The following is a 26972-nucleotide window of genomic DNA, read 5'->3' on the forward strand; positions in this document are numbered from 1 at the left end:
CTGGTGTTCAAAATACGAATAATGTACATAAATTTCATTTATTTCTAGCTAACTGAAAAAGAATATGACGACATGACAAAAATATTCCACACGGCAAAAGTGACAAACTGCGGAATAAAAATTACAAATCTAGGAAACAGAACTCCGTTCTTAACATCAACATCATCAGTAAATATTGACCTTCACCTGCGCAGAAGTGATTTATTGGTTTATTGCCATAAGTGTACGGTGCGCAAAGCGATCCTCACTCTTCCGCCGAGAGCTCATTATTCGTGCCGATAACTATACTACGTTGTCCGTTTCTACGCCACCAGGCTGTTTGGCTCGTTGAAGACCCTCAGTAAAATTAAATTGAAGAACGGCGCCCGCGCCGGGCGAGCGGAGTGCGCTCGATTTGTATTAAAAGTGTGACGATTAAAACATGCATGGAAATGAATGAAGAAGTGGGCTTAATTCCATAATCATAAGCTATCCTCGATGGTTTCCTGGCAACACATATTAGAATACAAACTAGAATAACATAGTTTCGTCCACTGAACGTAGATAAAAAAAATAGTTTCACCTCTTAGTAGTCTGTGGTTATCTATCTGTCAGACAAGCGTGCATGGTGATAACACGCACGCTTTGAGGTTATATCTCAAACACGCTTTATTTTGCGACACTTTATTTGTAAATAATGTCGTTCCGCGGTAGAGGTGGTGGCGGAGGCGGTCGAGGTGGTTACGGTGGCGGCGGCGGCGGCGGAGGTCGAGTTTCGGCGGACGGGGAGGCGGCGGCGGCCGAGGCGGCTTCGGCGGTCGCGGCGGCCGGGGCGGACGAGGCGGCGGCGGTGGCTTCAGACAGCAGGACCAAGGCCCTCCAGAGTCCGTCATCCCCCTCGGACACTACGGCTGGACAGTACAAGACGACTTAGTATGCAAGGTTGACATAGAAGATGTACCATACTTCAACGCGCCCATCTTCCTCGAAAACAAGGAACAGATCGGTAAAATTGACGAGATATTCGGCAACCTCCGTGACTACTTTGTGTCGGTTAAGATGAGTGATAACTTCAAAGCTAACAGTTTTAAAGATGGACAGCAGTTTTACATTGATCCTGCAAAGTTGTTGCCTCTGAAGAGGTTCTTGCCACAGCCGCCTGGTGCGAAGAGGGGTGGCGGTCGCGGAGGCGGACGGGGAGGTCCTCGTGGTGGTCGTGGCGGCGGCGGGTTCGGCCGTGGTGGTGGCGGCGGCCGGGGCGGTGGTGGCGGCTTCGGTCGCGGCGGAGGCGGGCGCGGAGGCTTCGGCCGGGGTGGCGGCGGCGGCTACGGAGGCGGCGGCGGCGGCGGATTCAACAGAGGAGGTGGCTTCAGAGGTGGACGAGGAGGCCGATAGCCTTGTGGTGGTTAGACAATGGATATGTGCATTTAGAAATAAGGACCTTGTGTTATGTCTATTGTTAAGGTTGACCTGTGAAGGGATGTATGAAAGAGATGATGTTATGAGAATAACTTGGTGGATATATCTGTTAATGTTTGGTTAAGCTGGCACTACTTTGACCTCAGTAATGTATAGCAAGATATCAGTACCTTCCAGTCTTTTGTAATGTATGATGTATAAAAGAATGTGGGATACAAGATATCCTAACAAAAATTAATAATAGTAAGCTTGTTAAGTGCTGTTTAATTTCATACCCAACAGAATACCTCTTAAAAGATATGTGCGTGCCTTGTTTGTAAGGTTTAGAAATAAGTTCCAAATGTTATAACTTGAATATGATTTCAAACAGCAGCTTAGAGGATAAAAACATTAGAACTATTGATAAATATAGAATCCACATTCATAAAAAATGTACCCAGCAATAATACTTTTATACAATGCAGAATGATAACTATTGTTATAACTTGACAGACAGAAAAACCTTGAGTAAAAGCAATGTATAAAATTAAAGTTCATTAAAAATAAAAGGTATATTTTAAGACAAGAGTTGTTTTATTTAATTTTAACCAAATTATTTATAATGAAATGAAATAAATAATAAAGTATGCCTTATAATACAACATTTGTAGAATCTTGCTATCACCTTAAACCTAAGCAAAGTCATTATAAAGAGTTGTGTGTTGAAAAACAATGAAAAATCTTATTAAATGCAGATGACATGATACAAATATTAAGTTATAGACAGACAATTATTTTCTGTATAACAGAAACTGGAAAAAGTACAATTATGCAAAACTACAGTTCTTGCCACTTTTCTTTGCCAATCTGAAGTTGGCATGTTGGTGCCTTATGCATGTTCAGTATTGTTCTGTTCATATATATTGTTTATCAATAGTTCAGGACAAAAACTGTCTGATTTATTCATTCCTTTGATTTCAGTTATCAGTTCCATACATAACTTTGCTCATAACTTCCCCCAATATCTACTTATATTATGAAAAAGTTATATTCAGTGTTAAAACATAACAAAAATGACTTTCCTATGCAAAAAATCTTCTACTATATTACTCTACATTCTCTAATTCACATTTCCCCCCACTAGGCATATAATTATCTGCTAAAGCTCTTCCTCTGTGGTTGAAAATGTAGAAAGATGGAAGGTTCCTCTGGTTCTCCCATTTAACAGTGTTCAGTTCAGCGGCTGCGGGAATCTCGGAGGTTGCCAGCCACGTTCAGCACTCCCCACATCACAGCAAACAAACTGGCTACAGCCTGAACGACAATCTGGAATCACAACAGGGACATGGATATAATTTCATAATTTGCTATCATTGAAAAAATGATTAGAACAGTTTAATACATTTTGTACTTACATCCAAAGGCAAGGTTGTGAATTCCTGAGACGTTATCCGCAGGTAAGACCGATCTATAACAGTAAAATAAGTAAATTTAACATAGTTAGAGTTAATCTATAGGTACAGGTTCCTAAGAATTGTGAACTTACGTTGGGCAGCTGAAAAGGCGGAATGGAATAACGATATAAATCCAACTATAACAATGATTTTATGCACAGATGATCCCATTGTGTGTTTAATTATATTTTATTGGTGATAGGCTACAAAAATTAATTGTATTTCTACGAGTCACACACAGGTATACTCCAAATTACAAATTGACTATGACAATTTTGATGTCACTGTGAAATCATGTCACTGTCACGCACTAGGGAAGTCACTAAAAACTAAAAAACTGATTTTCCTAAGCGAAACTTGATCTTTAAAAATATTCAATGAAATGTTTTTTTTTATTTCTGTATCAGTTTAAAGTAAGTTTTTAATGTATATCTCCCATGGTTTGTGCGTACAAAACGTGCGAAATAACTTGGCGTGTTCGCAGAGTAAACAAAGTTCCTTAAATCTTCTTTTCGCAGCAAAGTCAAAGTCAGACAAATTAGACTCGCCAAAATATATTTTCAAACACATTGAATACGTAGACGTAATTTATACTATATATATATTACTAAAAGGGCTTATCTCATTCATCAGTTTATAATATAGTCTCAATCAATATAGCGCATACATTGTATTATTGTTCGATCACAGAATACTATAGATGTATTGTGCGACCATGGTACAACACTAGTTATTTCAAACTTGCGGCAGCGGCTGGGCGTGTGTGTTGTGTTTACTATTTAATTTTTCGTATTTTATAAAAGAAAGTGCCTTCTAAAATAGAAAATGAGTAGGCATCCTAGGCTAGAAGAATTCCAAATGGACACAAAGCTCTCAGACAGGTCTGGGAGGAGAATTCCACATAGACATTTTCTATACAATGAAGAAACTGGTGAAATTTTGGGACGTACTCAGGAAGATGGGGTCAGTGACCTTTTTCAGTCGTACTATTTTCATGTTACGAAATTATTTTCATACAGAAGTTACGTGAAGTTGAGATAGTTTTGTTATAATTGATGATGTTTACAGTCATCAACCGTTGTTTGGAGGGCGTGGCTTATGAGCGTATGCCGATGCCTGCCAATTTTGAGCATTCTTGTTAATAAATAGCATTATTAAGTTAAGAATCACATAAAATACTAATGTTTATTCTCTCGCTCCACGTAAACACTGCAATTTAGTCATACTTTCTTGTCAGTCATACACTTTCACACTCATGTTAATGTTTTCATACCCTTCATCCATTCATTGGCCTGAAACAATTTTTAGGAATCATATTTTTTATCATAATTGCCTATTAAAAAGCTATACAATCACAGCTGAAAGTAAACCACTAAACCTTTTATCCAATTAATTATAATAAATCCTTATTAATGAGTACAGATTATCTCATGAATGAGGTTTTATTTTGGATTAACTTATTATTAATTGGATAAACACCTAAAATAATCTTCTCACTATTTAATCTGATTAGAAGCCCTATATTCTGTCTGTTTTGTACTTAATTTAATTGTACTACAATTGATTGGCTTCAGAATCTTAATTTTATGACAGACTAAAGTTTACTAAACTTAAAATATGAAACAAAATAATAATGTATTGAAAAATGCAATATATTATTATATTGTACTCCTCGTCAATAGGCCACAGAATGCTCCTGACTGACAAGAATAATACAAAAAATAAATAAATGAATTTACTCACTTTAAACGAATACTTTTCAGCTCGTAATTATTCATCTTTATCGTAAAACTGTTATTTTGTTTTGGTAATAAAAAATAAGTGGTCTACTCAGAAGCCATTAGGTTATCTCTTCAAACTAAATACATGTAAGATTATTGTACGTACGTATCTATGTGAAGATAACCTTAATGGGTTGGTTTCCTTAACAAAAAGTATTTAAGTACAAAAGAATTTTAATGGTAGCCATATTTGAATAGCAATGTGCCAAACCCATAAACTATTCTTACCAAATTGATCATTGAATCTTTAGATATGCGTACATTTGAATTACAAATTAAATTCGGTACTTCTTATTGTAAAACTTTTTGGAATTCATGGACTAAATGGTATGAAGTACTAGTAGTAAGTACCTACTCCATTTGAGTAGGCACCTAACAATAAACAATTTTGATGACTTTTTATTTAAGAAATCTCTTTAAAATAAATTGCTAAAGATGAATTTCTAGATTTTAAACTTATTTACTCACTGTAGCATGAAATGGCCTACTTCAGAAATGTGTGTCATTTGACCCAAAGTGTAAAGTACCCATACACTAGCCGTTTTCGCGCGGTTTCACCTCCGTCGCCCAGGAACTATGTCTGTTCTGGAATAAAATATAGGGACCAGTGTAGCTTTCCAACAGTGAAAATTGATTTTAAGTCAGTCCAGTAATTTTTCAGTTTGGATACAAACAAACTAAAATACAAATTTTTACTCTTTATAATATTAGTATAGTATAGTATACATATATGTCTACTGTAGTGTCTACAATATTTTTTAGGGAATAATAATTTTAGCTTTGGTAACTTTTGTCTAAAAAAAACTACTATTTTATTTCCAGGTAAAATCCTGATCTTCTACACAATATTCTACGCAGTACTCATAGCCTTATTCGGTATCTGCATGGTCACGTTCCTGCAACACTTCATCAACCCCAGGGTCCCACGTCTGCAACAAGAGTACAGTGTGATAGGCACCAGCCCAGGCTTGGGGTTCCGGCCGCTGCCCGCTGATGTTCGAAGCACCCTGATCTGGTATAAGGGAACTGGGTACGAGAGTTATAGGTACTGGGAAGAACAGCTCATTGATTTTTTGTCTGGTGAGTTTGGTTTATGAAAATATTTTATTTTACATTATAATATATTAAAGTAAATACAAAAGACAATAAAATGAGAAAAATACCTTTTTTTTTCTTTTACATTACCACACTGGCTTGGAAAAAGGATTTTTTCTATATGTTTCTTTAGTCCTAAAGCATCTAATTAAATGTAGAAAAAAAAAACTAACATACTGTTACCATTTTACCATTCTTGGCACATTTACATCACTTATAAAATTCTTAAACCAGCTGCAAAATTCTTTAATCATAATCATAAAAATAAAAAGTCGTGGTGGCCTAGTGGGCAAAGAACCAACCTCTCGAGTATGAGGGCGCGGGTTCGAATCCAGGTCAGGCAAGTACCAATGCAACTTTTCTAAGTTTGTATGTACTTTCTAAGTATATCTTAGACACCAATGGCTGATAAAAAGGTGAAGGAAAACATCTTGAGGAAACCTGGACTATATAGTCTGAAATCACCAAACCGCATTGAGCAAGCGTGGTGATTAATGCTCAATCCTTCTCCGTGTGAGAGCAGGCCTGTGCCCAGCAGTGGGACGATAAATAGGCTGTAACTAAGTACTAACTAACTAACTAATCATAATAATCATAATCATCGTTTATTTGTTTAACATAGGTAGATAATACAGTTCTTAAATTAAAGTAAAAGGTCGCTATGTTATGCTCGGAAGCGTACAAATATTGTGGTTGCATGCAAAAAAACTTATCGTGCAAGAGGTATGCAAAAAATATTATTTGTATGTCAAAAAATTAAAAATAATTATTATTTTATGTTAAAATTAGTAAAATAATAAATTATTACATAAAAAAGAAAACAAAAATACAATTATCTAATAAAGTAAAAATAAATCGGTTTACAGTAAGTTATCACTTAGAAATTCATCAATCTTATAATAACATTTTTCAATTAATAAAGATTTTAATTTATTTTTAAATTGTGTTACATTTAATTGTCTTATCACATCTGGCAATTTATTGTAAATGCGTGGTGCCATGCCCAACACGCTCTTACTAACTAAGGCAGTCCTACAACACTGGTTTCTTAGTGAGTTCCCAAAAGTTTTCCCAAAAATGCCCACATAACTATGTCTCAAAACATAGTGTAACAATTTCTAACTCCAACAGTATACAAGAAGAAGGGTCAGACCGCTGGCGCAGGTCAGAACATTTTCAACTGCGACTTCCAGCACCTCCCGCCACCCGGCAAGGTCTGCGATGTGGACATTAGACGGCTGGATCCTTGCATCGATGAGAACCACTTCTCCTTCCACAAGTCTTCACCTTGTATATTCCTTAAGTTGAACAGGTAGAGTTAATACATTATTTTGCTTAAGATGTAGAAGATACATATGTAGATTCAAATCTCGGTAATTTTGTCACTTCATACATAACGATAACCGAATCATAGCCAGCCAACAAATCGCCGCCGCTTTGACCATTAGGTGGCAAATGCACTAATATAAGAATTCTGCTACTAATAGGTATAAGACCAATCGTATTCCAACGACATTCGATTGGTTTGCGATTGGTCTGCTATTTTGGTGATTTTGGCTATACGGTAGTTTGCTCTACAATCATATTGCAATCGTAAATCATTTGCAGACAAAATGATTCATTATGGATGAATTGATGAATAATGATCAAGATTAAATAATGTTACACGATATGTTCCAGAATCTACGGCTGGCGTCCAGAGTTCTACGACATCCAGCAGCTGCCCCAAGACATGCCGGTGGACCTGCAGATGCATATCAGGAACATCACCAACTTTAACAGGGACTATGTACGTACTGGCTTCTTTCCGACAGTGATTTACCCGCATCCCAAGGGAACTAATCTGCGCATCAAAAAAAAAAAGCTTATAACCTTTCTTGGTACGTAGGCTATCTAAAACTGAAAGATTTTTTCTAATCGGAAAAGTAGTTCCTGATATTAGTTCAGATCTCAGGGACGATGGGGCCGATTCGTAAAGTTCTCAATTCACGGGACATGAGTAAAATCGCCGGCGGAAGCTAGTATTCAATATGGTACAATATTTCTATTCAATTTTTCTAAGTCCCTCTTATGGCTAGAAGCCATCATACCTAGTTGGGAACTAGGTATGATCGGCTTCCAGTCTAAACGGATGCAGATGACATCCAGTGTTTTACTTAGAGCAACTGCCTATCTGACCTTCACAACCCTTTTCTTTTGGATGTGCAATAGATATATTTTATTTCTCTTTGACCATAAAGCTACACTAAACCTACAACATTCCAGGCCAACATGGTATGGGTATCATGCCACGGCGAAACTCCAGCGGACAAGGAAAACATAGGCCCTATTAGTTACCTGCCTTTCCCCGGCTTCCCAGGGTACTTCTACCCTTATGAAAACGCTGAGGGGTATCTCAGCCCTCTGGTGGCCATACATCTGCAGAGGCCTAGAAGTGAGTATAATTTTTGTTCTCCTTTTTTTGGTGAAACTACTTCTCAAACCTGGAAAAAAGTAGCCTATATGTTATTCTGATGATAAAAGTTGAAAAAAATATTAAGTCTTAATTCCGCGAGACAATGAATCGAACAATACTCGACACGTGTCTCGAATCTCGACCGTCAGCATGTTTGGAGCCGACATAATGTTTGGGGAGAACAATAACGATAAATCTGTTTAAATGACAGCTTTCTGCGATGGAAGTTTTCAATGTTGAATGAACTTAATCATAATAGAAATGGCGATGAGTCAAAAGCTATTCCCTAACTTTTTTATCTAATATTGTCCTCTACTGTGATATACAAATTGCATTGTGTACAAATTTATATATCAAAGAATGTTTAAGGTTCTTCTAACCTACAGACAGACATGTGTTGCTGGGGAGTTTGTTGCGTCACTTCTTCTTCCCAGCAAAAACACATAGGAAGTGGTGAAGGGTAAGCGTTTTGGGGGCTGTCTGTTGTAAATTCCTGACGTTGAAAAAGTGCTGTCTTGCAGCGAAGTTTGAATAATGATTTTTTTTTTTAAATTTAATCTAATACTAATTATTTTTCTTTACAGCTGGTATCGTGATAAACATAGAATGTCGCGCCTGGGCTAAAAACATTAAGTACGACAGGAGGGAACGTTTAGGCGTCGTACACTTTGAACTGATGATCGAGTAGACTCTACACAATCCGTCCGAAACACGTCTACTTGTCTACCTCGAATACTGTAAATATCCCGTGGTCTTTCCAGTAGACCCAGTAGACCGAGTAGACCAAAGCAATTAGTTCATGGTATGTATTAAGGATAATTTTTAAATGCAATCAAAGTGTGAGATTTGACTTAGAATTGCGGTCTTTCGAGAAGACCAAGTTTTGAATCACGAAATTGCCATTGCGATTCAATAGATGTATGTATTCTATATTTTGTAAGTAATAGAATCTCGAGGTAGCTAACATATACCTGAAAGTGACAAAGGCAACTATATTAGTAAATAAGTTGATTTAATTAAAATACGGTTAATAATGCAAAAATCATAATTAACACAAATCTACTCAATTTTAAAAGGTTTTTTGTTAATAAATATACACGCGTGAATCATTGCTGTAGAAACACTAATTTTATGTTATTTTTTAATTTTATGGACATTTATGTACCTATATTTTAAATCTGGAACATTCCATAACTCATTTTTGAGCTTGAATATTTTTTTAAAGACACATGCTATACTTATAGTAACTAAAAAGCTTTTTCCTATACTTAATAATAACTAAATAAGTTTTATGTAATTAAACATACTGGCAGCTATACTTACGCTCACCCGTATCCGTCCATTTGAAACAATATCTTTTTGATAGTTATATTTATTTTTATATTGTATTGTATATTTACAATATATGTGTGTTGTCTTCGTTTAGTAAATAAGAATAATATGTGTTTTAAATGTTTTCTTGGAGAGTCAGAAGTTAGTTGAATATGGTGTAATGCACAGTCAAGAGAGTATGATAAATGCACTGGACCATGTTCACCGACAAGTTAAAGTTTTAAGTTTTGCTTAAAACTCCTGTTTTTTTGGAGAATTGACCGTGAAAAATGCCTCTAACTTCAGACTCGCCAATATTATTTGTACAGACTGTACCTTATAGATATTATTAATTGACACTCATTTAAGTCCAGTGCCGTTGACACAAGTTGATACAAGGTAGCTTGCAATTTATTAGTAATTTTACTTTTCATTAATAATAATATAATATGCCCGGAAAAAAATTCATCAGCTATTTTTTCCAGTCTAATATTTTTTTACAAATAATGCTGTAATGTTCGCGCCAAATATTGTTTTAATTCTGAAGTTAGCCATTAGACATATCTCACGCATGCGCATTATTGCGCAACTTCGGACAAGCACAGCTCTGTATAAACAAACGAGAAAAGATGGTACGGCCGTGCCCGCTTTGCTCGAGTCTTGGCGAAGGCACTGCCGTGCCCTCAGATACGCAAAGAGTCAAATGCCTAACTTCAGAATTGTAAAATTAATTGGCGCGAATATAACTATGTACTGAAAGTATCTCTTTGTAATCTTCTAGCATTTACCAGAATCTTAGTAATAAAGACTGATATATCGTTACTAAACGATTTTTTACAAATAAATGACAAAACCACTTTTTTATATAAGTTTTTTAACTGTACTTATAGTTTGACTAACTTTTTGTAGACGAATTAGCATTTTGAAATATTTATGTTTTTTTTTTTTATATTAATTTTGTTTTTTCTTTATATTTATTTATAAATTAATCGCCATTTTAAATGCCTTTTGTAAAAGACACGACTGTAAGGGACGATTTCACACATCAAAAACAAACCCAGTTATCTCTTGTTTTAAATTTAGTTTGTAAACATTTTATTGAAAAAAAAAGAGACCATTACTTAATTGTTTTTAAATCGATATTTTTCCGAATAGTGAAATCAGTCCTTAAATAAGGGTAGATCATAATGAATCTCAGTTAACGTCCACTTTTCGATTTAATCGATATTGCGTCCATTTTACATATTTCTATGTATAATATAATGATATTAATAATGTATAAGCTATGTATAGGGCCATAAGATGTATATTAGAGTGAACGATTCCTATACATATTGAAGTGCCTGAATTGTATTTTCGAGCAATAAAATTTTGAAAATAAATGTTTTGTTTGATTTGATTACGATTGCATAAGTATAGTCAAATTTACGTTACCCCCTTAAAGTTGGCCATTTGACCGCCGTGAACGTTGGTGGTGTATTTCACCACCTTCATTACGTTTTCTTTGGAAGATAGAACTTCCTATGTATTTTAGCTGGGAAAAAGAAATGGTGGAACAATCTTCCCAGCAATACAATTCTCTCTTTTGAAGAACCAAAAAAAAACCTGAAGTTAGACAATCGCTCCTTGTAAAACACTAGTAGGTACTCAGTTGCATCCGGTTAGTCTGGAAGCCGACCCCAACATAGCTGGGAAAAGGCTAGACTAAATACATATGTATTTATCTATGTTGGCTAGCATATTCCTTTCTAATATGTAAACTAATTCCATATATAAAATGGATCCTTAGTAGGTTTCAGCGCTATGTAAAGAATGTGTGTCTACTTAATGTAGTGATTTGTTTAAAACACATTAGGCGTCGCGTGTGGTCATTCCTGCATAGCTCGGTGGAGTCATCCGTGCCTACCTATTGCTATTGCAGTGTGTGGGATTCAAACGTGCCGCTTTGTGATAAGCTGAATACACACGAGACAGTAGCAATACTAATTTACATACATAATGCTGGGTGCTTTCGTACTTAGGAACCAGGCACGGAGAACTTTGCGTCTTCCGTGGCAATCCGTGGAGTCTGGGATATCCCGAAATCCATCTTAAATTGATTCACCAGTTTTTCTTGTTGCCCAACCTTGCTTTGGTAATCAATCGCTTTCGGAACATGAAGTTCCAATAAAATGAATAGTTACACAAATTCATCTGACTGAAGAATTTAATTGTTTGAACGTGCTAATCTCAGAAATTACTGGACTGATTAGAAAAAATATTTCATCAGTAAGCAGCGTATTTATCGAAGAAGTCTTCAAACTTCCTTTTATCCAGTTACGCGAACTAGTTCCCATTTGACGCGGGTAAAACTGCTGGCTACCTTCCACCAGCGATTAACCTATCCTGTATACACCATATGTACACATCCTAACCACGATTAAGCCCTGTTTGCTATAATAGCTGGTAAAGTACGGATGCAGTCCAGACTCCTGCCGTAATGACTCCCTTTAGCACTAACGTAACCTTGCGAGATTGTGACAAGGCCGGCGTTTAGCGGGATTTCACAGTAGTGGAAAATAACCACGGGAATGGGTAATTTTTTGTGACCTACGGTAATATTGTGTTAGAATGCTATTTAAATGTTGGTAAATCGAGTTATATCTACGTCTATAACTTACTTAGATGAGTGATTGATGAAAGTAAAAAGGGGTGGTCAAATTCTTACTAACTCAAACAGTAGGAAGGTATGAAAGTAGGATAAGAGGAGCTACATTAAAATTATGGAAGTTTTTATAATACGATGTTACAACAAAACCAAACATAATTAATTGTTAAACGCGAAGAATACAGTAGGTAAGCGAGGTAGACGAGAAAGTTCAAAGGATCATACATAGAACATGGACTAACAGTTTGCCTGAAAATATCATCAAAATGAATTTCAACTTTAAACCATATTATTTGAACTTATAACCAAACAGGCAATAAGAAAGGGTCTCTCAGCCCTACACCAATAACTCGAGTCCTACAGTCGCCCAGTGGATGCATATATTAATGTCTCTCTCTGGTCACAAAAACCTCATCTGGTAAGCGGCCTAGCCGATCTCTCACACATGGTCCCCCGTGCACGTGTTTACGACTGTAGCAGGTTCACTGTGCATTCGGTGTTTTTGTAAAATGTCTAATGACGGGATAAAAATATTAATTTTAATTTTTTCTAGCTTTTTTGAGTCTCTAGACTAGACTATCTGCGTGCCTTAGTAAATATGTTTTAAAGTTTTGGCATTAAAGTTGGACATACAGTCAAATAGACAATTAGGTACTGTCGTATTTATTATGTTAGTAAGGATCGTATCTTCATAATTGAGATGTACTCGGTATAGGTACTCTTTTGTCTCACCAATAAACACACACAAATGGAGATGTCATAGGTAACTTTCAGAGAGAAACGACAGATATATCTGACGGTTTTTTTTTCATAATATCTTCGTAAGCAAAAGGGTAGGTAAGTATCAGTCTACTTCAAATTACAAAGGCCTGGCAGTACCTAACTGGCTCTCCAGTTATGCAGGGTGATGTACCTATACCTACGAAGGATGCATTTCTGTAACTGTATACATTTTATTGATTTTATGTGATAGAAATCCAACAAACGGATCGAATATTAAATTATAGACTTGCAACTTTGGTGTTGGCAATGGAGATATTATCTAGGTATCTACATAAAATCTAAGATCTAGTTACAAAACGTGGATTTATGATCATTACGAATTAGCCGAAGAGACAGTACACGCGTAAAACAAACTAACGATAGGTAGAAGTAGAAACACAAACACGTGAGAGTTATTAATAGTTTAAATATAAATAAAATATTATGTAGCAGCCACAAAATAAACTAGCAATAGTTTATCGTAATGTGAAGGTTAGCGTGAACTTGGATAGTTAATGTACCTACCTAACGAATGAAATTATAGTGTAAGATGTGAAATTATAATTGTAACGAGCTGTTTTTTTTTGTAGTACCTACCTTGAAAAATATTGTTAAAAAATACGAATATGGGCCAAAAAAACATTTCAGAAGTTACTTACAAATAAATAGTTTCTCCTTGTAAAAACAATGCGTTGTCCATGAATAAAAAAAAATAAGGTAAATAAAGTAGTATACTTATAAATTCTCTATCTACCGCTACTACATCACTTGCTCAAACACCCATCTCCATAAACCTATTCTACCTTGTAGACGTTTAAACCACTTGCTCCGACAGCAAACATAAATCATAAACCTAGACATTCACAATAACACCTAATTCGAACTTTATCCGCAACGGGACCTGCGTACGCGCAGTGTACCCGACACCGCCGTGAATGCCGGTCGCGCATCGTTCACATCCCGAATAATCGAATATAATCGATATATTTTGAATCGGTAATCGGTTGGAGATGGCCAGCAAGGCGAATGGTGTCGAGTGGGTCAGGGCCTCCTCCGCCAGGAACATGCTTCTCCAGAATGATGAACGCCATTTATAACCCTGAGGAGCATAGCTTCTTGGGGAGGACACCAAAGAGATGGGGTATGTATCAACCTCTTCAATAAGTTGAAAAGCAGTCCATATCTAAATCCTGAAAGGTTCATATAATATCCCGGTCTTTGAAAGTGGCTGGCTTTGACAACCTTTTGGGTCATCCTATTCTATGAATACTAGGCGAATGGTCATAGAAATTTATTGGTTTCTCTTTCATAAGTGTATAAACCTGATATTTTTATGTATTTATGAGTTAGGGAATGTAGGAAAATGTTGTACATTAGGGAAAAATATATCTAAATCTCAGATTTTATTTCCATAAACTATTGAATGAACTGGTGAAGTAAATATTGAATAAAGTGTGAAGTAATATCAACTGTAATGTAAAATTGTGCAGGTCAGTACATGATTTATTGAGTTGTTTAATAATAACAACAGATAAGTTAATTTTAATCTCTTTTTATTTACATAACACTTGCAGTGATTTGTGTTGGTTTGGCAAGGCAAGCTTTGTTTTTATGAAGCGGTTTTGATTGCCAACTCCGGGTGAAAGAACTTTTAAGACCTACATATATCTTTCAGTCTTTGGACAGTAGGTAAATGTTCTTAGATTGTAATGTTGGTCTATGGTTCTTCTTAACTATTTCCTTAATAAATCTTGTAGGTATTTTAGAACTTCATTTTGACACAGCTAGCTATTGGTTGATTAGGATACGCTATTTTAATTTCTACCTCCTTTTGAGTAATGTTAATGTAAACAAAGATTTCTCACGTGGATAAATAAAGAAATTCTTTACTATACGTAGGCACTATTTTAAATAACTAAATAGTCTGATATTTTACGCAGTTCAGTTTTATTAATCAATGAGAATACAACCCTTTGCTTATCGACTTAATCAATTAATTTTTCTTCAACTTTTTGCTACCCAAAACATAGTCATTTTAACTGGACCGGAGAATCGAACTCGCCCAAGTTCGCACCGTTACTTTTCACCACTAGACCAACGAGTCTATAAGAAGCTGATCTTACAAACGGTATAGTCTCCTCCTACACTTACCATTTACAATAAAAAACTAAGCTATTATCTACTAGCAGCAATTCACCGCAGGAGTCCTCTACGGCCGTAAAATAAAAATTGCCCATAATATGGTCACTGTTGAAACTGACTCCCCCACAAAATATATGACGATCTCGTGGGAGAACGGTTCATTGGAGTAGCTATTGGCATAGTAACAGTACCTATGTTAGTGCTCCTATCATTGTCAATCTATGAATGGATAACAAGGAACATTCTATTTACTAACGCTATGAACGCGAAAGTTTGTTTGTTTGGATGTTTGTCCCTCTTTCATGGAAAAATAATGGATGGATTTTGATGAAACTTGCCAGTAACATCTATATACTGACATAATAATTAGGAAACGTTGTTTTATTTGTACCTTTAAGGATAACTAATGAACTGATTTGAAAAAATATTTGCTGCTAGAAAGCTAAGACTATCCGAGTAACATAGGTTATATTCATCTTGATAGGAGTAGTTCCACAGAGACTTAATGGAACAGCGGGAAAACGGCTAGCAGCTTATATATCAGAATAACATATAGGCTACCTACTTTTTAGCGTGTGCGGAAGGCAGTTCCCTCGGAAACCGCTGACAGAAGCTAGTACTTCCTAATTATAACCACACAAAGCTTTCTATCACTAACATTCCTAATACATCTACTATAGCTATAAATGCAATACCGATACCCTTGAACAGTATCATAATATCACATACGTCACACGTACGATGCAGAATTGATGCGCGCACGTAACATGATGCACGGGGTTCTGTTACCGACCGGTGCGCGTACGCCCGGAAATGTCGGGACGACGATTCATTTGTGCTTACTAGCTGGTAAACGCGGTTTCACCTGGGTTTTGAAGAAATTATGTTTAAGTTATATTTTTAACATGCTTATATTAGTTTCACTTGTAACTATGTTTGTAAGAAAATCTTAGAATCTTACGAAATTTTGATTTAGTTTTTTAAAGTGATCCTTGATGCTTGCAATAAGTTTTAATTCAGTTTCTAAAGTTCAGGTTCAAACTAAAGTTTTATTCCAAAACTTGAAATATCATTTGTTACGTAGTACATTCCTACTAAGTACTGATTTATTTAATGTTTATAACCGACATTGAAATGAAATGATTTATTTGCTAGACATTCTCATTAGCACAAAATTAATCTATAATTACTTCTGTTATTAAGTAATCGACTCCAAACATTATTAAAAGTACACAAAAGGTGAATATTCCTTATCGCGTTGTTTTTCACACACGACTTTTACGGTCACATGCAATTATGCATCGATAAGTGCAGTTTACACACGAACTAATTTTATGAAAGCCATGACCTAACTAAATGTGGACTGCGTAAAATGGTTCTAAAAACTATGTAAGGTACTTGCAAGAATCATGAAGCGTTTTCACACAGTTTTTCAGTTGGTTTTTCCGATCTACCTACATATACTTATCGCTCATTTCATACGGGCAAACAATTGACAACTACCTTTGCTGATCAGTCGCGGAGTCTGTCACGCGTACTTATACGTTTTTACATTTAAATCCGCTAGCACTCTAAGATTACAGTAACTTTCTGGGAAGATGGAGAAGTATCTGTGGAGTTTCTTGCCGATTTTACTCGATGGGACCTACCCTTTGGAACCGTGCAACTAGCTTTAAGTGTCGAAAGAGTTTTTATAGGTATAGGTATCTAATTTTTTTCACAGTAATTCCTTCACGGCCTTGAACCCAAACATCTACTTATTCTCAACATACATTCTTCAACTGCAATTGATGAATACGGTCCAAAGTGTCGATTATATGAACCGCTCAATGAGTAGCGGTCTTGAATGACAATTGATTCGGTATTTTGTACCAATAATATTGAACTTGATACTATTGCATTCGATTGCCGGCCTTATTAGTGTCTAGTATCATATTGTTTGTTGATATCTTCATCAGCCAAAGCAGAATAGGCCTCCATTTAAGAACCACATATTTTTGAGACTAAGATTAACGCATGCTTATAACTTAGGTAGTAGAGTTGATCAGGGGGTGGTAACTTGCAACGAGGATGATTCCTTGCCAATATTATAAATTCAAAAGAAACTCAGTCTGTCTGTCTCTCGTGCTTTCAATTTAATACTACTGAATCCGTTTGGAACACAGATAGTCTAGAGCCTGGGAAGGGATATAGGCTATTTTTATCCGGGTCCGAGGGTTCTTTCCCTTATTCTCGTACCGCCGCAGGAAACAGCTAGCTGAAAATATCGTGAAAGAAGATATCTCAGTTTGTGTGTGTAATTTACTTTATACACATAAAGGCATGAATTAATCTTCTTTCACAAAACCAGCACATAAAAACTCCAATTCTTTTACCACTAAATAAAACCATAGTCAAAATTCAAGTACGTTACACATCCTTTTGAACACATACGTAAATGACCCCGCCACAGAGGGGTCGCTTTGTATCGCTATAGAATCCAGCTTGACAATCAGATGTGGATCTACCGTGGGCTTTGTCGCTCTTTTATGTAGACTGTGGATCAAGGACTGGCCAGTAGACAATCAGGTTAAGTACATAATATTATAAAGAAGAAAGAAATCAACATCAGGTTTTGAAAAGAGAACTGAAGAGAAAGAACCGTGAGATCGTTGAAAGGAGTTCTTTGTCTCTTTTTACTTTTTGTATGAAAGGAAGCAGCGATTAAATTCCATCAATTCAATATTATTCTTTATGGTACGTTTTGGAAGCGACTACAACTGCCGACTACACGTGCAGTGACTGCATGAAATCGCTCGATATCTGAGGGCGACAGCACTCGCTGGTGCCACTTTTAATAGTTGCAGTGGGCAGCTCGTAGCTCGTTCTTTCAGACTGAAATGGTATAGTATATGTTTGAAAGGGCTTAGATTAGTACACGATTGAACCTAATTGAATTTTCTTCTTTCTTTCTTTTTTTAATCATAAGTGTGAGTGTTTTTCTTTTGATCTCCTCCTCGGTCCAACCGTTCACATGTGAAACCGTGATCAAGGATTAGTCAAGTTAGATGTAATAAATTCAGGCGTGAATGGTCTATGGAGGTATTTTTATGCTCATAGGTAAACTCATTCGTTCTGAATGAATGGTTGTCCTTCACTCATTCACTGGTTTCATCACACTAGATCCAATCTAGCGTGTCGCCCTTGCTGTATTCAGAATAGATACAAGATACATAATAAGTATCATTATTTATAGTAAATAGTACATTTTCATTAAATTCTATGATATCAACTTTAGTGTTTGAGCTATATACAGATCTCGTCAAATAATTTTGCCGCTCTGTGTATAATAAATTGATAGGCAAAGTGTAGTAATTTCGAACAAAACACTACATAACAGTGTTCGTAATAATAACTCTTCAAATTGCTGAATTTATAGGGGTAAAGCTATTTTACGAGATCTGTAGACTTCGAATACCTAATTATGTTTCAAATAACAATCGAATCGAACCAGTGCCACCAGTATTAAAATAAATCCATTTTGAGAACAACTTATTGACGCCGATTTTACATTACATTTCGTAGAAAGCTAAGAGATATTTTTCATTAGCGGATTTTATCGCTTGTTTACATCATCATCTTCCGAGCCTTTTTTCCAACTATGTTGGGGTCGGTTTCCAGTCTAACTGGACTCAGCTGAGTACCAGTGTTTTACAAGAAGCGTCGGCTTGACCTCTTCAACCCTGTTACCCGGGCAACCCGGGCGTGAAAAATTCTGCGCATATAAATCGCGAGGTTTCAGGTGGCATCGTTGTTCAGTTTGCTTACTTATTGACAGTTAGTGAATCTTCCACCGTACCTATCAATCGCGTTTAAAAACCGATTGCAAAATTAACTAAATAAAGAGCACATAACTGAAAATGCTCCCCAAACTACGCTCCACAACTCCTTGACAACAATTCCCCGACTTCAAAGTATATCCGAGTATCCGAGCACCAAGTCTTAAACTCTAATGACCCAACTCCCAATTGTCGCTGAGCTAAAGTGTCCGCTTGGGCTCAGGGTCGCGGATTCAATTCCCGCATCCGGACAAACGGTGGTCTGTACTCAATATGTTCCGGGTCTAGATGGTTCTTTAATCGCACCAACGTCATTGTGGGTTCTTAGTGGTCATTGCGCGTCTAATGGGACCTTTATTATGCTTGTGGTTGGATGGTGGAATTAGGATTCGATAAAACGGCCAGCATTATTTAAAAGTAAATGATGGAGAGTTCTTGAAAAATCTGGTCCTAAAAAGGTACAGATATTTTTTTCTACTTTAAAAAAATACAAACTGATGTTAGGAAATTGTTGTGCGCTATATTTTATGGGAAAACAATTTTAAAATCAATGATTCTATTTGTTGTTATTGTTAATCACCCAATACTTCTTTCGGTCGCTGCGCATTATGTATTCATTTTTTGTTAAATAAAGACCTTCATATATTTTTTTACCTAAAAAAATGTATGTACATTTTCTTCGCGGCTATTTGTTCGAGCGATGTTGTAAACATACAAACGTAAGCATTACAATTAATGGCTACACAGACGTCATTTTCAGACATCATCACAACTTCAGTTCAAAATATTGATTTCAAACAAAGATGGCGTCTACACATTGCGAAAACCATTTGTAACATCCAAAAGCAATAATCCAAATACCCAATAATGTTACTAAATTACGTAAATTCTTCAGTCGAGACAGTATATCAATAAAAATGTCATAAAAAACATTATTTCGTGTACCAAGAAATGCGTACGCGCTATTTTGGTGCCCGCTTTTAAAATTAGATTGCTTTCGTCAGAGATATCAGAGGGGCGATCGATTAGTGCTTGTAAAATGTGTCCTATTTTGTGTTAGATAGGGTTTAGAATTGTTTGGGGATAAAGTAGGTTAGTAGGAAGAATGTGTGAAGACTAAGGTGTTACTCAATGGGTACCTGGCAGTTTATTTGTTTGTTAATTACGTATGTATTGTGAAGTTGCTAATGAGTTACTTTTCAGAATTAAAAAGCTTTGCTATATGCTAAGGAATATAAATAATTTCTTGACACAATTTGGTAAGCTTGATGCTTTTCATAGTAAAAAGTTAAAAAGATTCAAATCATTAAGTAGGTATACCTTAGAATAGACCCCATACAAATTCTCAACGTGAACCAAGCCCAGCTATGTTTATACCAAAAGGGATATTTTTATAATCTCCCCCCCTACTTTACAATCGACGAAAACAAACAAAGATTTAATGAATTAATGACGTTTTTGACTTGTAAATGGCGCTGGCAGATAGCCAGCCGGGGTTATGGTAAACATGCGATCCAGCAGGATTGATGGGGAAACACAACATTGTACCACTGTATTGGGACTTCATACTGCTAAAGAAAATGGCGAAGCAGTCAATCTGTCTGTGTTACCTCTTTGCCTGAAAGTCTACAGCACTGGACAAGTCTAAGGCCCAGTTTGACATCAATATGAACTTTTTACCTCCTATGAAACTGGAATGTAAAAACTCATAGTAAACAGTGGTTTTAAGAATACTAGCACTTATTTCACTTCAGGACACTGATAATATCAGACTATTAGAAGCTGAAAAAGGTTAAGTAACAAAACAAAGTCTGGAAGCAGTCTGCATACCAATCTATCGACTAGGTGAACTGGTTCCTTATAGGCTTTTTGGAACTGTAAAAGAGGGAGAGAGAAAGAAGAAGAGAGGAAAAATAAGAGAGTTTGACAGGAAACTAACACTGATTACTAATCTCGTTGTGTTTCAGGCATAGTGCTGACCTTCTACCTGGTGTTCTACGCAGTCCTGGCGCTGATGTTCGCTCTCTGCATGGGTGGTTTGTACCTCACGCTGGAACCCAAACGCCCTACGTACTTGCTGCACGAGTCTCTTATAGGTAAGAGTTACTTCAAATAATCTCGAGGGCTGCGGAATTGTTCGAAGAGTTACCGCGGTCCTGGTATAACACTGACACTATGAATGTAAAAAGATTATAAACATCTCAGAAAGAAAAGAAAACCATCATCTCCTCATTATCGTGAAAGCCAGATGGATCAAAGTTTTAAGGGATGCAAAACTGCAAGCAGTACACCCTATTTTTGATCATACATATAATACTTGCTTAGTATCCCAAGCAGTATATACTAGCATCTATTACCGTATACCCGTTGCGCTATAAATCGTAAAGAGGTCGTGTCACATTTAGACGTCTGCGCCGGTCAGGTCGTAATCCGCACTTTTTATTACGTAATCGCCTTCCTACGGCCGGTTCCTCGGGGGGCAATTGGCTGGGAGAACTGTAGGAAGTCCCCCTCCTACGATATGATATGCTTGCATGACTGGCTATGGAATATTTCTGGTCTACGTATCCGGGAATGTGTGTGACTCATTCGACTGGTGGATCTTTTGATGCAGTGGTGATTTGGGCGTTTGTGTAGGATGTCTTTCAATTGATTATGATTATCTGTAGTATGAGTGCATTTTGACAAGGATAATGATTGTAGCCGAGGACTGGGTTTGGATTTAATTTGGCTTCGGGTAGGTTAGAGTAGACACATATGTATGTTTTAAATAAGTCCTGGACCGTACTTTCTTTGTTCTTTGCACCATATAAATCTGAAATGCAACCAGAAATAATTGCAACCAGTAAGTTTCAATTTCAGATTGGTTATCGGGAACAATTCTTTATCAGTCAGCAGCATAGCAGTTAAAATTCCGCTTACTGTGACCCTAATAAGCGTTACATTTATCGCGAACATGAAAGTGTAGGTAAAGGGATATAAACAATAGAGCGGGCATTAATTAGTTGGATGAATTGTTTCACATCCTGCCCTAGGTGTGACATTGTTTGGCATACATACATGGGCACTAACTATGGTGACCATAGTTATCGTTGTTACGTGATGTTGGGTGCTTACATCAGCTTTTTGTACTAATGGAGATATGCTTATGGGAATTGTCCAAAGCTTACTAGCAACAAAAGTACCGTATAGGTGTGAGAGAAATTAGATCCTACAACTGGTCTATTTCTGCGTTTTGCTAGATTGCTACAGGGACCTTTGCCTTAATGATTTCGTCTTGTTGTTACTATCTATGCAACTTGAATATTGCCGTAGTATTTATCTCTTCCATTGGCCGGATATAATATAGCATATGTCACTCGGGGGTAGTAAAGCTTCAAATTTTTCAAATCAGTGTAGTAGTTTCAGACCCTACATACTAAATATTGTTTCCTATTATGTTATATATACTTATCTTATACATATTGTAGTTTGTGTCATGTATATTGACAAAGCTTGTTACAGACTGATGATGACGAAATAATCTTTATATTCCAGGAGCGAACCCTGGCGTGGCTTCCCGTCCTCTCTATGAGACACCAGTCCTAAGGTACAGCGTGGACAACAGTTCTGCTTACCAGCCTTATGTACAGCAGCTTGAAGAGTTCTTCCAACGTGAGTATTGGCTTTAAAACCTACTTCTTTATACGTATGAGCATTTAATAGTTAAAGGGCTATTCTCATATAAGGAGATCAACCAGCAGCGCAGGATATAGTTACAAAACTGAAAGCTTTTTCAAATCGGTACAATTTAGCATGTTGACACAAATAAAATTTTCAGCTTTGTAACATACTAGCGACGCAAGTCAAACTTCGCACAAGTGCAATGTATTAAACTTTCATCTTCAATCACTCATCTATAAAAAACGCATCAAAATACGTTGCGTAGTTATAAAGATTTAAACATACATAGTGATATAGGGACAGAGAAAGCGACTTTGTTTTATACTCTGTAGTGAAGTAGGCAGGTATAGATTCTGACTGAAATAAGCATCCTCATTTCTCAGAAACGAAACGTTTGCGACAACGATACGATACTATCACAATGACCCGTCAGTTCTTAGTAGTCTTAGTAACAGCGAGGGGTAACATGAGAACAACCGTTGTTCCTGGTCGCGCAGTTAATTTAGCTGCTAAACTACAATCTTCAAATGAGTAGGTAGACTGTTAGTGGTTAAACGGTGGTTTCCTACGAATTAAAATTTTGATTACTTGGTCCAACAACGGGCGAGATGAATGTTCTGGAAGGACTTTTAATTTTGGGAGTAAAATACTGAGTTTCTTTTGTACATTTTTTTCATCTTTTAGTTAAAATATTACTTACTAAGAACTTAAATGTATGCTCAGGTTGCACATCGCACTTGATTTGTTTTTTCATAATAACAACTTATAAAAATCTCGCTGTACGCCGCTCATTTCCCTATTAATTAAATCTAAATCAAACTCATCTTGTCCTTTTGTTACCCCCCGCGGCTAAGCACATTTTTTTGACTGGGTATTTTTATCCAGATCCAGTAGTCTCAGAATGCAAGTGAACTCATATGACACAGCTAGTATATCAATAAAGCTTGATAGTAACAAGTGCAGACACCGCGCCTTCGGGCGTGGCTCAGCAATTTGCTGACGCTTTGTCGCGAATCAATACTTCAATGGAAATGTACTGACAATATAGAACATATTGTACTAACACGTCGTTATGGGGCAATTGACCTTCTGATGCAGGAAATATAGTAAAGAGTATGTCTTTACTATTTATGGAAGGCTATTTTCGAGGCATAGTGGTTGGGTCATTTGCTGCATAACTGCGTGTTCGGGGGTTAGGGAGTTCGAAACTGAATCGAAATATGTAATTGCAATAGTTAGCGTAGCATAGAACGTCCACCAGCAAGGTGAACAGACGACCTTATAAAGGTCGCCGGAAGACGCTGGATGCAGGTCGCCTCCAACAGGTATCTGTGGAGATCAAAGGGGGAGGCCTATGTTCAGCAGTGGACGTCCTATGGCTGAGATGATGAATAGTTTCGGGTCTTGGAAAATGCATATTAACGTCAATACGATGCTGGAGAATATATTAGTTTGGAGCAACCGTCAAAAATTAACAAAACCGTTAATTAGGTACCTGGTAGATTTCCTATTTCAGATGTTTCTCTTTGTGCTAGATCAAGAATGTTAAAAAAATGTGTTTGTACATTTCAGCTTACATGGCTGATCGCTGGTACACATCCAAGAAAGGTTGCACGGCAGAAGACCACTACGGTTTCCCTGAGAACCCTTGCATCTTCATCAAGGTTAACAAAGTAAGTGTTACATGAATTCGAATAATTAAATATATCGTTAATTTAATATTAAGATGTTAGTTTTAAGTTATACATTTTTGCATGCTATTATATAGCTAAACATGCTTGTTCCTTATATATCTTATGTAACACCAAAAATACCATGTTTAAAGCAAATAAAGATTATTATTATTATTAAAATAATAATTATCTACGAAAATACCTGCAAGTTCTGTAAAGAATGTATATTTTATTAGAAAGACAGATTACTTATTTATCCAACCAATTTATGCAATTTTCCGACTCACGCTTCTATCGTATGCGGCTGACCAAAGGATATGCGTCAAAACTCGGTCTTCAGCCTATCATTCATATATTCAAATCCAGCCTATATTCAAAATGTTAATATGTTTTTGATTTCAGATAATAGGATGGAAGCCAGAGTACTACGATGTCAATGAGTTGCCAGCTGACATGCCTGAGGATCTCGTAGAGTACATACAGAAACTGGACGCAACCCAGGTGAGGATATTGATTCGTTTTTCTATCAGCCTATCGTGGAAAGGCTATAATTTATGGATAGAGGTAAGATCAGGTTCACTGGCTTAAAACCATAAATTAGAACTGATTATTATATAGTTGTACAAAAGATGTGGACTACATCTACTACTCTTTGAGTGAATTAAAACTACAGATTAAACTACATAGATTACTTTTAGTTAGACATATTTATTTACCACAAGTTTTTCGTCCTGACCTGCACTAAATCTATACGGGATAGGCACATTTTCGATTGCATTATTTCTGTTATAATTCACTCATTTATAACTAGATTTTCACCAGCATTCAGAAGGAATCTCTGCCCGACAGGGATAAAAAGTATTCCTTTCTCGATAAATGGTCTATCTAACACAAAAATTTTGTTTTAAATCGGTTCAGTAGTTTCTGAGATTAGCGCGTTCTGACAAATAAACAAACTCTTTAGCTTTATATATAAGTATAGATAATCTTAAAAATAAAATCCCTTCTTCCACCAGCAACAACAAGTTTGGGTGTCCTGCCTAGAAGAGAAGGCGAATGACACCAAGCTGGAGTACCCCTGGGGCCAAGGCTTGCCAGGGTCCTTCTACCCGTTCACCAACGACCAGGGGTACAGGAGCCCGCTCGTTGCTGTGCGGTTATCTTCACCAGGTAATTATGATTATGAAAATCTGTTTTTTTAAGACCCATTGTGGTCATCATCTCTCGAGCCTTTTCCCAACTTTCTTTGGTTGGGCTCGGCTACTAGTCTAATCGGATGCAAGTGCTCACCCGTGTTTTACAAGGAGCGACTGCCTTTCTGACCTATTTAACCCAGTTACTTAGGCAATCCAATACCTCTTGGTAAGACTGGTGTCAAACTCACTGTCTTCTGACTACCCGTAAAGACTGCCAAGGATGTTAATCGACAGCCGGGGCCTACAGTTTAACGTGTCCTCCAAAACACAGTCATTGGTGACCAAGATATACTTAGAAAGTACATACAAACTTACTAAAGTTGCATTGTTACTTGCCTGCCCTACTTGAGAGGTTGGTTCTTTACCCAGTAGGCCACCACCACGACTCCCAAAATCTATGTAAGTACTAACATTATCTATGCTTTTTTCAGCACACAACTTAAACATCGTGATTCGATGCCGAGCGTGGGCCAAGAATATTATACAGAACAAGAGTTTGAAAGAACCATCGGGTTACACTCGTTTCCAGCTATACGTTGAAGCCAATGACAGTGCGAATGACACCGAGGTGCTAACATAAGCAGCAATGTATGTTAATCGTAGCGATAGTGTGGTTGCTAATGAAACTTAGAACTGCCAGGCTTAGTACGCATTGTGATTTTGGAATTCTTTTTTCTATGTTTTCTTTTTTTTTTGTTTCAAAATGTGTTGCTGAAATAATGAGTATTTAAAGTGGGAAGCTTCGCTTGTCCAAAGTTCCATTGTGTTAAAATAGAAATTCCTCACGCTTGTAAGAAGTTAAATAGAAATGGGAGTTTATTTGGCTTGAATTTTAGCAGTGGAAAACAGTTATTATTTTAAATAACTGTTGTACTTTATGTACATAATTCAAAAATTTGCAATATGTTTTCCCACTGTTACGCGTTTAAAATCTTTCAAGTCTAAACGATGCGTACATAGGCTTAGAAAATTAATTAGATCAATGTTCAGTTGTGAACTGATGAGTCATCGCGTGGTATAAGTTTATCTAGTTATTCCTGATTTGTTGAACTTTACACAGAACTTACCCTATTCCTCACTTTTTAAATTGAATATTTAAAAAAATATAAGTATAAGAACCCACCTTTCCTGAGTTGAAATAGGTACTGTCGTTCATATTTTATAAGAATATCGCAATATTTTTGAAATCGACCCTTATGTCAAATTATAATTCCTCTTTATTGATATGTGGTTTTCTGTATTAAGTATACAATAAAATTATTATTTTGTATAAAATAGATTGCTGGTCCGTAATGCAAACTATTTGAATAATACATCATTATGATGATTTGAATGTTTGATTTTATAAATCTAAATTATATATAATTAAGTTTTAAATATGAATCGATTCCTTTATTATGCAATTTCTACACCTGCTTAGCACATAGCCTGTATATGAAAGGTTGATATCTACAATGCATGCAATTTTGTGTATGAATATTATATTTAAAAATGTAGTTTTAGTTACCAAAGAAATATTTACCTAAGATACTGTTGTATTGAACTACAATTTTATGCAAATTCTACCATATTTCTGAATATGTATCTAGAAAGGAATA

General features: G+C 36.4%; 4 protein-coding genes across 4 annotated transcripts; 3 read left to right on the forward strand and 1 right to left on the reverse strand.

Annotated features, from left to right (window-relative positions):
- The first annotated feature begins 566 nt into the window (after positions 1-566).
- LOC110380600 (probable H/ACA ribonucleoprotein complex subunit 1) lies at positions 567-1521 on the forward strand. The gene is given in 2 exon segments (XM_021340617.3): positions 567-749; positions 752-1521. Coding segments are annotated over 2 exon segments (696 nt in total). The 5' UTR covers positions 567-676; the 3' UTR covers positions 1375-1521.
- Positions 1522-2335: 814 nt separating this feature from the next.
- Positions 2336-3117, reverse strand: LOC110380601 (ER membrane protein complex subunit 5). Its single transcript, XM_021340618.3, is given in 4 exon segments — positions 2336-2634; positions 2636-2703; positions 2793-2845; positions 2924-3117. Coding segments are annotated over 4 exon segments (351 nt in total). The 5' UTR covers positions 3003-3117; the 3' UTR covers positions 2336-2483.
- A 430-nt stretch (positions 3118-3547) lies between these two features.
- Positions 3548-10855, forward strand: LOC110380608 (sodium/potassium-transporting ATPase subunit beta-2). Its single transcript, XM_064035286.1, has 6 exons — positions 3548-3798; positions 5435-5692; positions 6839-7019; positions 7388-7496; positions 7973-8141; positions 8747-10855. The coding sequence occupies exons 1-6, from the start codon at positions 3657-3659 to the stop codon at positions 8848-8850; spliced, it is 963 nt and encodes a 320-aa protein (XP_063891356.1). The 5' UTR covers positions 3548-3656; the 3' UTR covers positions 8851-10855.
- Positions 10856-13767: 2912 nt separating this feature from the next.
- LOC110380610 (sodium/potassium-transporting ATPase subunit beta-1) lies at positions 13768-26068 on the forward strand. Its single transcript, XM_064035329.1, is given in 8 exon segments — positions 13768-13931; positions 13933-14023; positions 20810-20938; positions 22380-22496; positions 24078-24178; positions 24581-24679; positions 25195-25348; positions 25806-26068. Coding segments are annotated over 8 exon segments (879 nt in total). The 5' UTR covers positions 13768-13892; the 3' UTR covers positions 25955-26068.
- The last annotated feature ends 904 nt before the right edge of the window (positions 26069-26972 follow it).

Source organism: Helicoverpa armigera, chromosome 6, assembly GCF_030705265.1.
Source record: "Helicoverpa armigera isolate CAAS_96S chromosome 6, ASM3070526v1, whole genome shotgun sequence".
NCBI lineage: Eukaryota > Metazoa > Arthropoda > Insecta > Lepidoptera > Noctuidae > Helicoverpa > Helicoverpa armigera.

Bases quoted from the DNA above. Each gene is read 5' to 3' on its own strand.
- LOC110380608 (XM_064035286.1), top strand. From the start codon at position 3,657: ATGAGTAGGCATCCTAGGCTAGAAGAATTCCAAATGGACACAAAGCTC. The intron at 3,799-5,434 runs GTGACCTTTTTC...TTTTATTTCCAG, and splicing joins TACTCAGGAAGATGGGGTCA to GTAAAATCCTGATCTTCTAC. The intron at 8,142-8,746 runs GTGAGTATAATT...TTTTCTTTACAG, and splicing joins ACATCTGCAGAGGCCTAGAA to CTGGTATCGTGATAAACATA.